The 13,553-nt window shown below is 44.7% G+C and overlaps 1 protein-coding gene across 1 annotated transcript in view; it reads left to right on the forward strand.

Moving 5' to 3' along the window:
• HIPK2 (homeodomain interacting protein kinase 2) overlaps positions 1 to 13,553 on the forward strand; it is a 386,834-nt gene that overhangs the window by 194,524 nt on the left and 178,757 nt on the right. The window contains exons 16-17 of the mRNA XM_060156554.1: positions 4,426 to 4,477; positions 4,700 to 4,948. Coding sequence (XP_060012537.1) covers positions 4,426 to 4,477; positions 4,700 to 4,926 — 279 coding nt within the window. The 3' untranslated portion in view covers positions 4,927 to 4,948. The remainder of the gene's footprint in view (positions 1 to 4,425; positions 4,478 to 4,699; positions 4,949 to 13,553) is intronic.

Genomic DNA, 13,553 nt, shown 5'->3' on the forward strand with positions numbered 1-13,553 from the left:
GGTATATATTTTTTTCAAAATGCTATTTTTTACTGCACTGATAAATATGACAACTCTGGTCTCTGTAATCGATCCACTCTTCAGCTCTGGGTAGAACCAGATGCGGGATTCACACCAAATTTGTAAATACCGTATGTGGGTCTGGTGTCCAGGAACTGTTTTCTTTGTGCTTAAAAAAAAAAAAAAAAAAAAAAAAAAAAAAAAAAAAAAGAAGAAGAAGAAGAAGAAGGAGAAAGACAAGATGACTTTCAGAAAGAGGAACAAAGTTTTCTTTCGAGATAGTCTTCTCAAAGAAATGGAAAGCAACAGTTGTGTAAACTGAGAAAAGCTAGCCAACTTTCAGGAGATAAGGAAGGAGAGTCTCTTGCCGAGGCATGAGATTAATAGTAACACAGAAGATTTTTACTTTGCTTGAAAGGTGGCGAGAATTTAGAAATGCTTTAGGACTAGATTTTTAATTTTTTAGAAAACTATCACCATTTGTTATGAAACATCTCCTCAGTTGTTTGGGGTGGGGTTTTCGTTTCTTTTTTTACTTTAAAAACTACTTTATTGACTGGCTCCAGGCATGTTTGCCTAAATTCTTAGGTAGTTTACACAAGTTCTAGAATCTTCTAGAACTTAAATTCCATTGGAAGCAAACCCAGCTGATCAGAATTTGAGATCCTGGTTGGTTTCATTCAATAGGTGTTCTGGAATTCTGACAGAACACCTAAAGATTTTTTTAAAGAAGGTTTTAGATACATTATCTTACACAAACTGTGACCTGATGGCAATAATTACCTCAAATGTGGGCATTCATCCTGGTTATAGCCTTTTTTGAAATCATGTAGCCAGCTTGATCTTGGGATTTAAAAGACTATGAACTCTGTGTGGGCTGAAAATAACGATTAATGCACACCCTGGTCATTGTTGCTTAAGTGAACTCTGAAAATAGGTAATCTTTACAACAAAAATGGAACCAAGGAAGAGATTATTCCTTGTGTTTTGTAATCAAATGTGATTTTCAAATGCACATGTTAAGTATATATGTTTTTAGCTACTGTAAAATGCTGTTAGGCTTCTAAGATATCAAGAGAGTCACATTTTAAAACGCGTGAACTAAATAATTGACTGTGGATACTTAAGCATATTTCTGGCTACGTTTTATAGTTAAAGTGTTTTATAGTTTACATGTAAACTGGTACTTTTTAAAGAAAATTTCTGTTTATAACTGACATCTTCAAACCCCAGCAATTTCGCCTCTTTAGTTGGAGGCCACGTTCCCCCAAGGCACCCCAAGGCAGGTGTGTTCTACCCGTACTGTTGTGTAGCCTTCCATATTACTGGTTTCCATGGGAACATGAGAGAATGTGAAAGGATTTGCAGGTCGAGCAGGGAAGGGGTGAGTCCACAGCCTGGGCCAGATGCGAAGATCTCGTGCCACGTTGTATCCACACTGGTCGTCAAGGCCTTCTCTTTGACATCTTGGAAGAGGCAGAGAGAACAGATACCTGGTTTGTTGATTCTGTCTTGATTTGAATGTTTAATTTATTCATCGGTCCACTGACTTCCAGTCACCGGGCAGTAGAAGACACTGGGATTCAGGTGGCCCCGAAGGTACAGCTGCTATTTCTGGGCCCCCAGCAATATTCTGATTGGCGTTTTGCAGGGGAGAGTCATACACCCCTGTGCCCATACTTATTGGTTGGGTTTTCCATCTATCTGCTGTCATTTGTTCCTTTTCTCCTTTAAAACAAAATAAGTGTAAAAGGTTGTGTTTCCTTTTCACTCTTTGTCAAACTTCGTTTTAAACCTAGGTCATTAGGAGGTGGGATCTAGATTTTTTGCTAGAGATTGTAAGTGCTGCTGAGTGGGGGAGGAGGGGACTGGGGACCGAGGGGCAATGGGGGTGGGGGGGGGAGCAGTGAGATCCGTCCGAGTAGAGGTCATAATTGAGAGGGCCCATCACCATGATGCAGGAGCCAGTTTCCCTAAGAGTTTTGGTTCATTTCTTCTTTTCTCTTGTGCCACAACCTTGGTGCAGAGGACCTGCTGTGATCTGAAGGGCATTCCTTTAGCAGATAACACCTTGAAAACTGCTGAACACCTGGGACCAGGGAACGAACTGGTGGTTGTTTTTAATGCATTTGCTTTTTCGCTGTGAACTCTGTTGACAGTATGCTCTTATCACGGTTTTTGGTTAGAAATGTCATTGTAAAATATTTTTCATCTTGCCCCTCCTAATTATCCTCTGCTTTCCTCTGTTTGGTTTTTTCCCTTTGATTTAATTAACCAAATGAATTTTATGTCATGGTCTTTGGGGCTTAATCATATTTTTTAAAAATAAAGGTATAGAAATTGGCTTTTTTTTTTTTTTAAGTAAATACGCTGTATCTGAAAAGGGACTCTGCCCTCGCTCTCTGGTTGCCTTTCAGCCAGCCTCCACACGAACATCCTGGCACTCCCTCCCCCCTTCTTGTGTTGGGTCACTGTCCCCGTGGCCACCTTGGCCTCTGCCCTGCTGTCACCACAGCCCCGTGCCCAGGCACCCAGGACTCCCAGGAAGCTCTCAAGAGCCAGGAAGAAGGACCCACTTAGACTTGTGAGTGGTGGTCTTGCCTCCCTGTTAGATGCTCGCCTGCTTGGTTGAAGGGGCAATGGATTTACTATTATTGTTATTGTTGTTATTATTATTATTATTAATTATTATTTTAATAGTTTGGCTCAGGAAGAACTTGGGAGATGGAAAGTGACTTGACCACGGCCATCCTTCGTAGCTTTCTGTGACTTATGGATGGAACCTAAAGTGTCCCCACCTCACCCCACCCTCCTCCCTTCCTGCAGATATTCCTGTTCGCCGCCACCGCGGCGCATGGTTTCTCCCCACCGTCTCACTCCCCCTGTCACCTTTCACCCTTTCACTGTTGTGTTACTGCTCATTTAAAGCTTTCTTCTGTGGCTTTCCCAGGGCACAATCATTTCTGGCCCCCAAAGCATCTCCTCATCCTCTTTCTGTGCGTTTTTTTTTTAACCAAATGAAGTAGACCAGGAAGTCATACTTTGGGGCAGCAGAGTTTCCAGTCTAGTAGAATCACTGTATAGATATAGATGCTGATATATATGTTTGTGTATATATATATATCAAACCAAATTTCTGATAGGAAAAGTATAGCTTTACGGATGAAGGGGGGAGAGGAGCTTTTAGAAGTCGGAGTCAGTGTTGGGTGGTGGATGGGGGGAGCCCGGGGCGGCCCAGGCTGCACCTTCGCACGTGGCCTGAGGCCGGGCGCCGGGCCCCGGCCACCACCCTGCCACAGTGGAGGCAGGTGGCCCCAAAGGGGAGCCGCTGCTCTCTGGGTCCCTAGCGACAAGGGCGTAGATGAGTGAGGGGGGCAGCACATCAGAATGACCGGAATTTTCCATCCTGTTTTGCTTTGACCACATGTATTGAGCTGCAGCCTCTGATACTATATCACGTTTCCAAAAATGGTATCCATTAGGATGGAAAGAGAACGGATCTGTAGAAATGTTTACCTTTCAACTGCCCACAAATTCAGGACACCCTGGATAGAAAGCCGCACTCCCCAGAACGAGAGCAGGGAAGAGGAGGCCCGGTGAGGCTCGGTCACCGGTCCCAGGAACGCGGTTCCTCCCCAGGGCCATCTCGCCCAGATCTTTCTCTACCAGGTCATCTCAGCTCAATTACCCTATGGAAGCCCTGGCCTGTTGTGTTCCTTCACTGTACGGTTTCTGTAATAAAAAGTGTTAATCCATGTTAATCTTTGTGAAAATTATTGCGTGCAACAGTATTTTCTCGTGTACCTCTTTTTCCTATGTGAATTGTCCCTCTTTTCTTTTTTTATTTATAAATGTCTACTTTTTTAAAAAGACAAACCAATGTGTTGTAGGCCTATATGTAACCTATCCCTTAGTCTCATATTATAGGTATAAGAATGGATATTTTACTTGGCTTTAGAATGTTTTACAAGAAAAATAATTCTTAACTGATCAAGTCCTTGCTACTAAAATGCTTGTGTTTTTCATCATGACGTCGTGTGCTTCTAAATTAATGATCATTTTCGTTGTAGAAAAATGGAGTGAATTTATATTAGTCTTGGAAACTAATAATAGCATTGTAAATTTATGAGATGATTTTAACAGAAAAAAATTATAGAAGAATATAGTTATTTTAATTGTAATATTACTAACTGTAGGGTGAGAAAGGGGGGTCCCGTTGTGGTGAACTATGTTATAGCTTGTTACTTACAGTTTCTTTTTGATCATTTTTTCGGTCTCTGAGGTGAAACGAGTTATTAACTAAAATTTGTAAACTCACATATGCATATTGTATATGTGTAGAAATGTAATCACACTTTGTCTTGGAATTACATTAAACTGTTTGGAATCACTGTACACTCAGCCTGGCATGCTTGTTTATTCTAGAACCAGACCAGTTCTGAGGCTACAGAGGTTATCGTTACCAGCCACCTCTTTTGTAAGTTATTTAGCCCTCCGGAAAGTATTCAGTACCTCTGAACATGTTCACAGCCCACCACTGCATTTAAAATTTGCCACTATGTGTGGCGGTAGAGGGCGGGCTTTGAGGTCGTTTCACTACCTGCTCCCGGGCAGCTGGGCGCGCAGCTGGGCGGAGGGCGGGGAGCATGCTCACTGCCACTAACTCTCCCGAGCCGTTCCAACCCCCACGGCTCCCCAGCTCCATCCCTGAGGCCTAAGGCGTTGCTGTCACCTGCCATCCGAAGAGCTTCCCAAGTTCATCCCGGATCTCGGATCTCGGTGGGGAGCCGGCATCCTCTGCATCCGGGCCTTGCCCTCTCGCGAGACTTCAGTGCCAGGCAGCCTCTAGCTCGCCTGCCTCACCACCAGGTCCTCCCCGGGACGGCCCACCGGAGCTCCACCACGGTGAGTCACCATGCCCTCTGACGGCCTTCTCACCCTTCCAACAGTTTTTGTGTTTGTTTGTTTGTTTTCCGGTACGCGGGCCTCTCACTGTTGTGGCCTCTCCCGCTGTGGAGCACAGGCTCTGGACGCGCAGGCTCAGCGGCCACGGCTCACGGGCCGAGCCGCTCCGCGGCATGTGGGATCTTCCCGGACCGGGGCACGAACCCGCGTCCCCTGCATCGGCAGACGGGCTCTCAACCACTGCACCACCAGGGAGGCCCCAGCAGTCATTGTTTTAAACATTATTGTTATTGTGGTAAAGTCAGTACATAACATAAAATTTACCATTTTACCCACTTTAAAGTGTACTGTTAGAGGGACTTCCCTGGCAGTCCAGTGGTTAAGACTCCAAGCTCCCAATGCAGGGGACACGGGTTCCATCCCTGGTCAGGGAACTAAGATCCCGCATGCCACGGGGCGCGGACAAATAAATAAATCAACTGTACTTCAATAAATAAAATAAATATTTTTTTAAAAAAATTTTAAATAAAGTGTACCGTTAGTGGCATTAATTAAATTCACAATGTTGTGCAAACATCACCACTAGCTCTTTCTAGAAATGTCATCATCCCAAACAGACTTTCTGTGCCCATTAAACCATAACTCCCCATTTCCCCTTCTGTTTGGCAGCCACCCTTCTACACTCTGTCTCTGAATTTCCCTTCTCTAGCTACATCATTTAAGTGGAATCGTACAATATTTGCCCTTTTATGTATGGCTTATTTTACTCAACAGTGTTTTCAAGGTTCATCTATTTATCTTATAGCGTATATCAGAATTTTATTCCTTTTTAAGTCTGATAACATTCCATTGTATGTATACACATTTTGTTTATCCATTCATCTGTTGATGGATAAGTGAGTGGTTTCCACCTTTTGGCTTCTGTGAATCACGCTGCTTGAACACTGGTGTGTAAGCATCTGTGTCCCAGCTTTCAATTCTTTAAGACATACACCTGCAAGTGGAATTGCTGGATTGTATGGTAATTCTTAACTTTTTGAGGAACTGCCAGACTTTTCCACAGCGGCTGCACCATTTTAACACTCCCAGCAACTCCAATATCCTCACCCAGCCCTCTTATCCTGGCTTCCATGGCCAGTGTTCTCGGGCCTGAGGACTGCCAGGCTCCTGGGCCTGCCTTTTCTGTGCCTCCTGGTTTCACAAGGTCCCCAACCAGCCTAAACTCCACCCATCTTCTCAGCCATACCCTCAGCTCCCTGCTACCCACTTCAACCATCTACAGCTCTGCTTCTCCACCCAGACTCCCAGAACTGCGGGAACCTCGGGCCAGCGTCTGTGCTCATCCGCTCCATCTGTGGCTACTTGGAAACCCACCACTCTCTCCACCCCCAACCCTTACCCTCCAGAGTAACCCAGAGAAATCCAGGCCACCGCAGGGCTCCCTCAACCCCTCCCCTTCCCACAAACCTGTGCCTCACACCTCTTTCTCCCTTCAGCCTCAGAGGAGTAAGGCCCTGCGCCCACCCCATCCCTTCCTGTATCCAGAGCTCTTTCTGTCAAGCATCCGCCCCCTACCTGGGATCCTCCTGCTTTTCTCACACCTGTGCCCTTCAAGAACCAGCCTGAGTCATTTTTCTGGGATGCTTATCCTCAGGCTCCTGATGAGGTGGGTGTCCCTCGCCCAGGTTCCCAACCCCTTGTGCATAATTCTCATTATGCCATACTGTCAACCTTTCTTTCCTGATTTTCCTTCCCCATGGAACCCCAAAATCCTTGCAGGTAAGGATTTGTCTTTCATCTCTATTTCTAAGGCATCTGTTACCCTGCCGGGCAGAGTAGGAAGTCAAGAAATATTTGGATAAATAAACTACTCAGCCCGTGTTATTGTCCAATCCACCCACCCTCCCACCCTCCAAATTCCGTGTCTCCCAGAATTCAGGTAATACTAATAAACCCTAAATGCAGCCAAGGTTAAGTGCAACTCAACCAAAATTCAAGTTCCATAAAAACCCATGCCAAAGATTTTGACAATTCGGAATGCTTCCAACATACTTTTTTTTTTTAAGTTAGAAATGCACTGCCAGGGATCACAGTCCATGGAAATGGAGGGAGAAGCAGACCCTATATTCCAAGTGAGATAAGAGTGTGTCAACAGGGGGATGCAGTGCAACTGTGTCTAAGGATCTACCCACCAGCGTCTCCAGCAAGTTATATGAATCTAAAGTGAAAAGACAAACGTATTGCGCTCAATAGGTTCCTCCAAGCACATTCAATACTGGGGAAATTAAAAAAACAGATTCTTTCCTTGAACTGATAATGAACAGGAAGCAGAGTTCCAGACGCCCATAACAAGTGCTATTTCCCAGCAGAGCCAAGGAGCCCCTGGAGGAGGGCCAAGCCACAGATAGATGGTGCTCTCACCCGGCAGCCAGCTCGGGACTCTGCCCACTGGGGCTTTGGCCTTGGGGGGAGGTGCTCCCACGTCACCAAGCTCCCCTTGCTTTGGGGGCACGTTGTTGCATAGTGGATGTCGTGCCCAAGAGACGGTTCCAAACAGCCAGGTGTACTACATTTTTTTGTGAGAGTCTGACTTACATGTTTTCTAACTCTTCCGTGGAATAGCTAAGCTTAAGCGAATATCAATAAGTATAAAAGCAGAGAATACACTAAGAGCAAAGGGTAAAGGTAACACTGGTGGGGTGGGTGTCCTCATGACCTCTTCACTGTGTGCAGTCCCTCCCTTCTGCCAGTACTCAGCTTTAACGAAGGAGCCTCGGACCCTCCCCCCCTCCCACCTGGCACGCTTTAGGTCCAACTTGGTCTATGCAAACGGCCTCCAATAGATCTTCCTTAGAAGATCTATGTTCCTTACACTGCGTGGCACTGCTTGAGGGTGGGAAAAAACCCACTGTTCAGCAACAACCCTAATCCTCACTCTATAGGGAAGAAACAGGCAGGAGCGAGACAGTCCTCCAGTTCTGTGAGACTGAAACGGTGCGTGATGAGTCAAATCCACTCCACCTGCCTTCACTAATCACGATCGCTTTAACGCTTGCGTGGTCTCCAAGCCGCACGTAGCCCGAACAGCAAGATCTTTGCCCGAGTTGTTTTCCAGGAACTTGGAGCTGCAGCTGCCTCTAGTTCAGCTTAACCAGTTAAAACTGGATAGGACCGGCGATTCTCCAGCTGGGCACCTGCAGGGACCCGTAGCTTAGTTAGACGCCTGCGCAGAACCATGATTCCCGCACCTTTTTCCCATAACCTTTCCCCGTGCGCCCGCGCTTCACACCGCCCTGCTTCTTTATTCGTCATCCCGTGAATACCCCAAGCCCCTCGCCTTTGGGGAGGCAGGTTTGAGATCTGAGATTTTTCTCCCATATTCTCTGCTCGGCTGCCTTGCGAAGAACCCTCTTTGCTGTGAACTTCGGCGTCTCAGCGTTTTGGCTGGCTTGCGACAGCAGGACAAGGCTGGTTTGGTAAGGAGGCCATCTAATGCCCATTCTTTTTTTTGCTTTTAAAGCAGCTTGGATACACTTTATTTTTTATTTTTGTGGCTGCGTTGGTCTTCGTTGCTGCGCGTGGGCTTTCTCTAGTTGTGGCAAGCGGGGGTGGGGGGCTACTCTTTGTTGCGGTGCGTGGGCTTCTCCCTGCGGTGGCTTCTCTTGTTGCGGAGCACGGCCTCTAGGCGTCCGGGCTTTAGTAGTTGTGGCGTGTGGGCTCAGTAGTCGTGGCACGTGGGCTTAGTAGTTGTGTCTCGCAGGCTCTAGAGCACAGGCTCTGTAGTTGTGGTGCACGGGCTTAGTTGCTCCACAGCGCGTGAGATCTTCCCAGACCAGGGATCAAACCGGTGTCCCCTGCATCGGCAGGCAGATTCTTATCCACTGCGCCACCAGGGAAGTCCTAATTCCCATTCTTAAGTGCTTTCTTTACACGCGCTGATCTATAGATGTGGTCTCTTCTACTGAGACACTTTGCATTTGACAGCACTTATAAAACAACACTGGAGGGCAGATACCCTGTCAGTTAACCACTTGATATCTGCTTCTATGTCTCTTTGTGTTCTGTTTCGATGTCTTCTTATGGCTTATTGCCATGGCTCTCAGACTTTTTATCTGCTGAAGACTAAGCCCGTGGACCAGGCTGCTTATAAGCGAACAAATTACCCATTAATAAAAGCCAGAACCAGAAGGAAAAAGTGGATGCTTGGAGGAAACCCTTCTAAGGGGGAAAAGATTGCCACAGGTCTTAAGATTGCACAGGCCAGTGAGTCAGTAGGAGAGAAAGCATTATCCATAGCAGAGCGATTCAGAGCATGACTTTGGAGTCAGCCATATTGGGGTTCAGTTCGAGGCTCTGTTGTTTATGACTGTAAAAGCTGGGAGATCACTTAACCTCTCAAGCCTCAGTTTTCTTATCTGTAAAATGGGGATAATGCCACATGTGGCAAGGACTGGGTGGATATTCCCCGTAGCCATTTCCTGTTCTTGCTGAGTACAGGGCTAGATTATATTTCCTAGCTTTCTTTGCAGTTAAATATAGCCAGACCTGACCCCTAAAACAAAACTCACATACTTTGATCCACACTCTCTCCCCTAAATTTCTGCCCACATGTGGAAGAGCTGATGAAGGACTCTGATGAAGAAGCCCAGATCACTGATGATTTAATGGCCTCCTAATAAAACCACTTTGGACAGAACCACAAAAAGTAAGAAAGAAGTCTTTTTATTATATTTAAGCCACTGAAATTTTAGGATTTTTTATACAGCAATTCACCTACCCTGACTAATATAGACATTAGTTCCTGAAAGTGAGGTACGGCTGTAGCAAACAGCTAAAATAAAATACATGGCGGGCTTCCCTGGTGGCACAGTGGTTGAGAGTCCGCCTGCCGAGGCAGGGGACGCGGGTTCGTGCCGCGGTCCCGGGGAATCCCACATGCCGCGGAGCGGCTGGGCCCGTGAGCCATGGCCGCTGAGCCTGAGCGTCCGGAGCCTGTGCTCCGCAACGGGAGAGGCCACAGCAGTGAGAGGCCCGCGTACTGCAAAAAAAAAAAATACATGGCATTGGCTTAGCAGCTGGACAGAGAAATAAGGAAATTGATTTCAGGCGCTGGAATCATGGGGGCCCATGTTATGCTTTAATAAAAACATTGGATACACGTGCAACTAAAAACCCTGTTCAGTCTACCAAAAAATCTAGAACAAGCCAATCTGTAAGATTACAGGATAAAAGATCAGTGTACAAAAATTGATTCCGTTTCTTTTAATAGAATTTTTAAAGGTTGTATTCTGGGGCTTCCCTGGTGGCGCAGTGGTTAAGAATCCGCCTGCCAATGCAGGGGACACGGGTTCGAGCCCTCGTCCGGGAAGATCCCACATGCTGCAGAGCAACTAAGCCCATGTGCCACAACTACTGAGCCTGCGCTCTAGAGCCCACGAATCACAACTACTGAGCCCATGTGCCACAATTACTGAAGCCTGTGCACCTAGAGCCCGTGCTGTGCAACAAGAGAAGCCACCTTAATGAGAGGCCTGTGCAGCGCAACGAAGGGTAGCCCCCGCTCGCTGCAACTAAAAAAAAGAAAGCCTGCGTGCAGCAACGAAGACCCAACGCAATCAAAAATAAATAAATTTATTTATGTGTATATATATATATATATATATATATAAAGGTTACATTCCATTTACAGTCATTACAAAATATTGGCTATCTTCCCCGTGTCGTAACATACATCCTTGTAGCCTATCTTACACCCAATAGTTTGTACCTCCCACTCTCCTGCCCCTAGGGTGCCCCTCCCCCTCCTCTCCCCACTGGTAGCCATTACCAGTGTTTGTTCTCTATATCTGTGAGTCTGCTTCTTTTTTGTTATATTCACTAGTTTGTTGTATTTAGATTCCACGTATAAGTGATATCACACAGTATTTATTTCTCTGTTTGACTTATTTCACTTAGGATAATGTGCTCCAAGTCCATCCAAGTTGCTGTAAATGACAAAATTTCGTTCTTTTTTGTGGCCATGTAATATTCCATTGCGTATATATACCATATCTTCTTTACCCATTCATCTGTTGATGGACATTTAGGTTGCTTCCATGTCTTGGCTATTGTAAATAGTGCTGCTATGAACATTGGGGTGCATTTATCTTTTTGAATTAGTGTTTTTGTTTTTGTTGGATATATACCCAGCAGTGGGATTGCTGGATCATATAGTAGCTCTATTTTTAGTTTAAGGAACCTCCATGCTGTCTTCCAAAGCAGCTGCACCAGTTTACATTCTCACCAACAGTGTATGAAGGTTCCCTTTTCACCACATACTCGCCAACATTTGTTATTTGTGTTCTTTTTGAGGATAGCCATTCTGATCGGTGTGAGGTGATATCCCATTGTGGTTTTGATTTGCATTTCCCTGATGATTAGTGATGTTAAGCACCTTTTCCTATGCCTGTTGACCATCTGCATTTACTCTTTGGAGAAATGTCTATTCAGTTATTCTGCCCATTTTTTTAATCAGGTTGTTTGGTTTTTTTGATGTTGCTGTTTTGTATGAGCTGTTCATGTATGTTGAATATTTATGAGCTATTTATATATGTTGGATATTAACTTCTTATTGGTCATATCATTTGCATATTTTCTCCCATTCGGTGGCTCATCTTTTTGTTTGGTTGATAGTTTCCTTTGCTGTGCAAAATTTTTTTTTTTTTTTAAACTGGGCCAACCTTTATTATTATTTTTAAACCCCACATTTGTTTATTTATTTATTTTTGGCTGTGTTGGGTCTTCGGTTCTGTGCAGGGGCTTTCTCTAGTTGTGGCAAGCGGGGGCCACTCTTCATCGCGGTGCGCGGGCCTCTCACCATCGCGGCTTCTCTTGTTGCAGAGCACAGGCTCCAGACGCGCAGGCTCAGTAGTTGTGGCTCACGGGCCTAGTTGCTCCATGGCATGTGGGATCTTCCCAGACCAGGGCTCGAACCCGTGTCCCCTGCATTAGCAGGCAGATTCTCAACCACTGCGCCACCAGGGAAGCCCTGTGCAAAATATTTTAAGTTTAATTAGACCTCACTTGTTTATTTTTTATTTCCTTTACTTTAGGAGGCGGATCCAAAAACATATTGCTGCTATTTATGTCAAAGAGTGTTCTGCCTATGTTTTTCCTCTAGGAGTTTTATAGGATCCCATCTTACATTTAGGTCTTTAATCCATTTGGAGTTTGTTTTTGTACATGGTGTTAGAGAATGTTCTAATTTCAGACTTTTACATGCAGCTGTCCAGTTTTCCCAGCACCACTTATTGAAGAGACTATCTTTTCTCCATTGTATATTCTTGCCTCTTTTGTCATAGATTAACTGACCATATGACCATAAGTGCATAGGTTTATTTCTGGGCTCTCTATCCTGTTCCGTTGATCTATGTGTCTGTTTTTGTGCCAGTACCATACTGTTTTGATTACTGTAGCTTTGTAGTATAGTCTGAAGTCAGGGAGCATGATTCCTCTAGCTCTGTTCTTCCTTCTCAAAGTTGTTTTGGCTAATTGGGGTCTTTCATGTTTCCATATAAATTTTGAAGTTATTTGTTCTAGTTCTGTGAAAAATACCATTGGTATTTTGATAGCAACTGCATCAAATCTATAGATTGCCTTGGGCAGTATGGTCATTTTAACAATATTCATTCTTTATACTAGCAACAAACAAACTATGAAATTAAAAAAAAATCATCTACAGTAGCATAAAAAATAAAAATATTTAAATAATTTAACAAAATATATGGAAAAACTCTACCCTTAAAACTTGTAAAATGTTGCTGAAATTTTTAAAAAGTTAAATGGAGAGAGCTACTTCAGTCATTGATTGGAAGAGTCAAATTGCTAAAAAGTCATAGTTCATCAAATTGATTTGTAAAATTGATCAAAAGACAAAAAACTTGAGCATTAGACCTGTGTGACAATCTCAAACAGCCTTAACTGGAGTCCTGGAAGGAGAGCAAAGAGTCAGGCAGCTGAAATATTTAGAGACAAAGGTGATGAATCTTCCAAAATTGATGAAAATCCTCAACTTTTAGAATCAAGAATCTCAGGTATCCAAGCATACAGCTGGAAGTTATTTCTCAGCCTTCCATGACTGTCCTGGCCAATGGACTGTGGATGGAATGTGTGCCACCTCCAGGCCTGGCCCCTGTCTAGTCTAGGGTAAGATAGGCTATGATCACAACAAACCCAAAACCTCAGAGGCTTTCCGGGAAGCTTCTTCCCCACACACTGACTTAGCATCCCAGGATGCTTCAGTCTTATGGAGCCTCCAAATCAAAAAATCACGACTTGGGGGAGGGAGAATATGGAGGAGTATGCACTGGTTCTTAAATGTTTCCACCTGGAAATGACATCTGTCACTTTTCCATGGTTAAAGCTCTGATGTCACCTGACACCTACCTTCAAACAGACCAGGAAATACAATCCTTCCATGTACCTAGAATGAGAGGAAAGGAAAAGTTCTCGATGCATAGCCGCCACATCTACCACATTTCCTAAAGCACATCCTGTGTGAGCCTCTATGTTCAAAGACCCTGATGGAGCAATGCTATTCCCTGTCACTGACCTGCATTAGTCTGTGGTGCAAGCCAGAAAGAGATCTTCTCTTGGGTAGGCCTCTGAAA

Source organism: Lagenorhynchus albirostris, chromosome 8 (genome assembly GCF_949774975.1).
Source record: "Lagenorhynchus albirostris chromosome 8, mLagAlb1.1, whole genome shotgun sequence".
NCBI lineage: Eukaryota > Metazoa > Chordata > Mammalia > Artiodactyla > Delphinidae > Lagenorhynchus > Lagenorhynchus albirostris.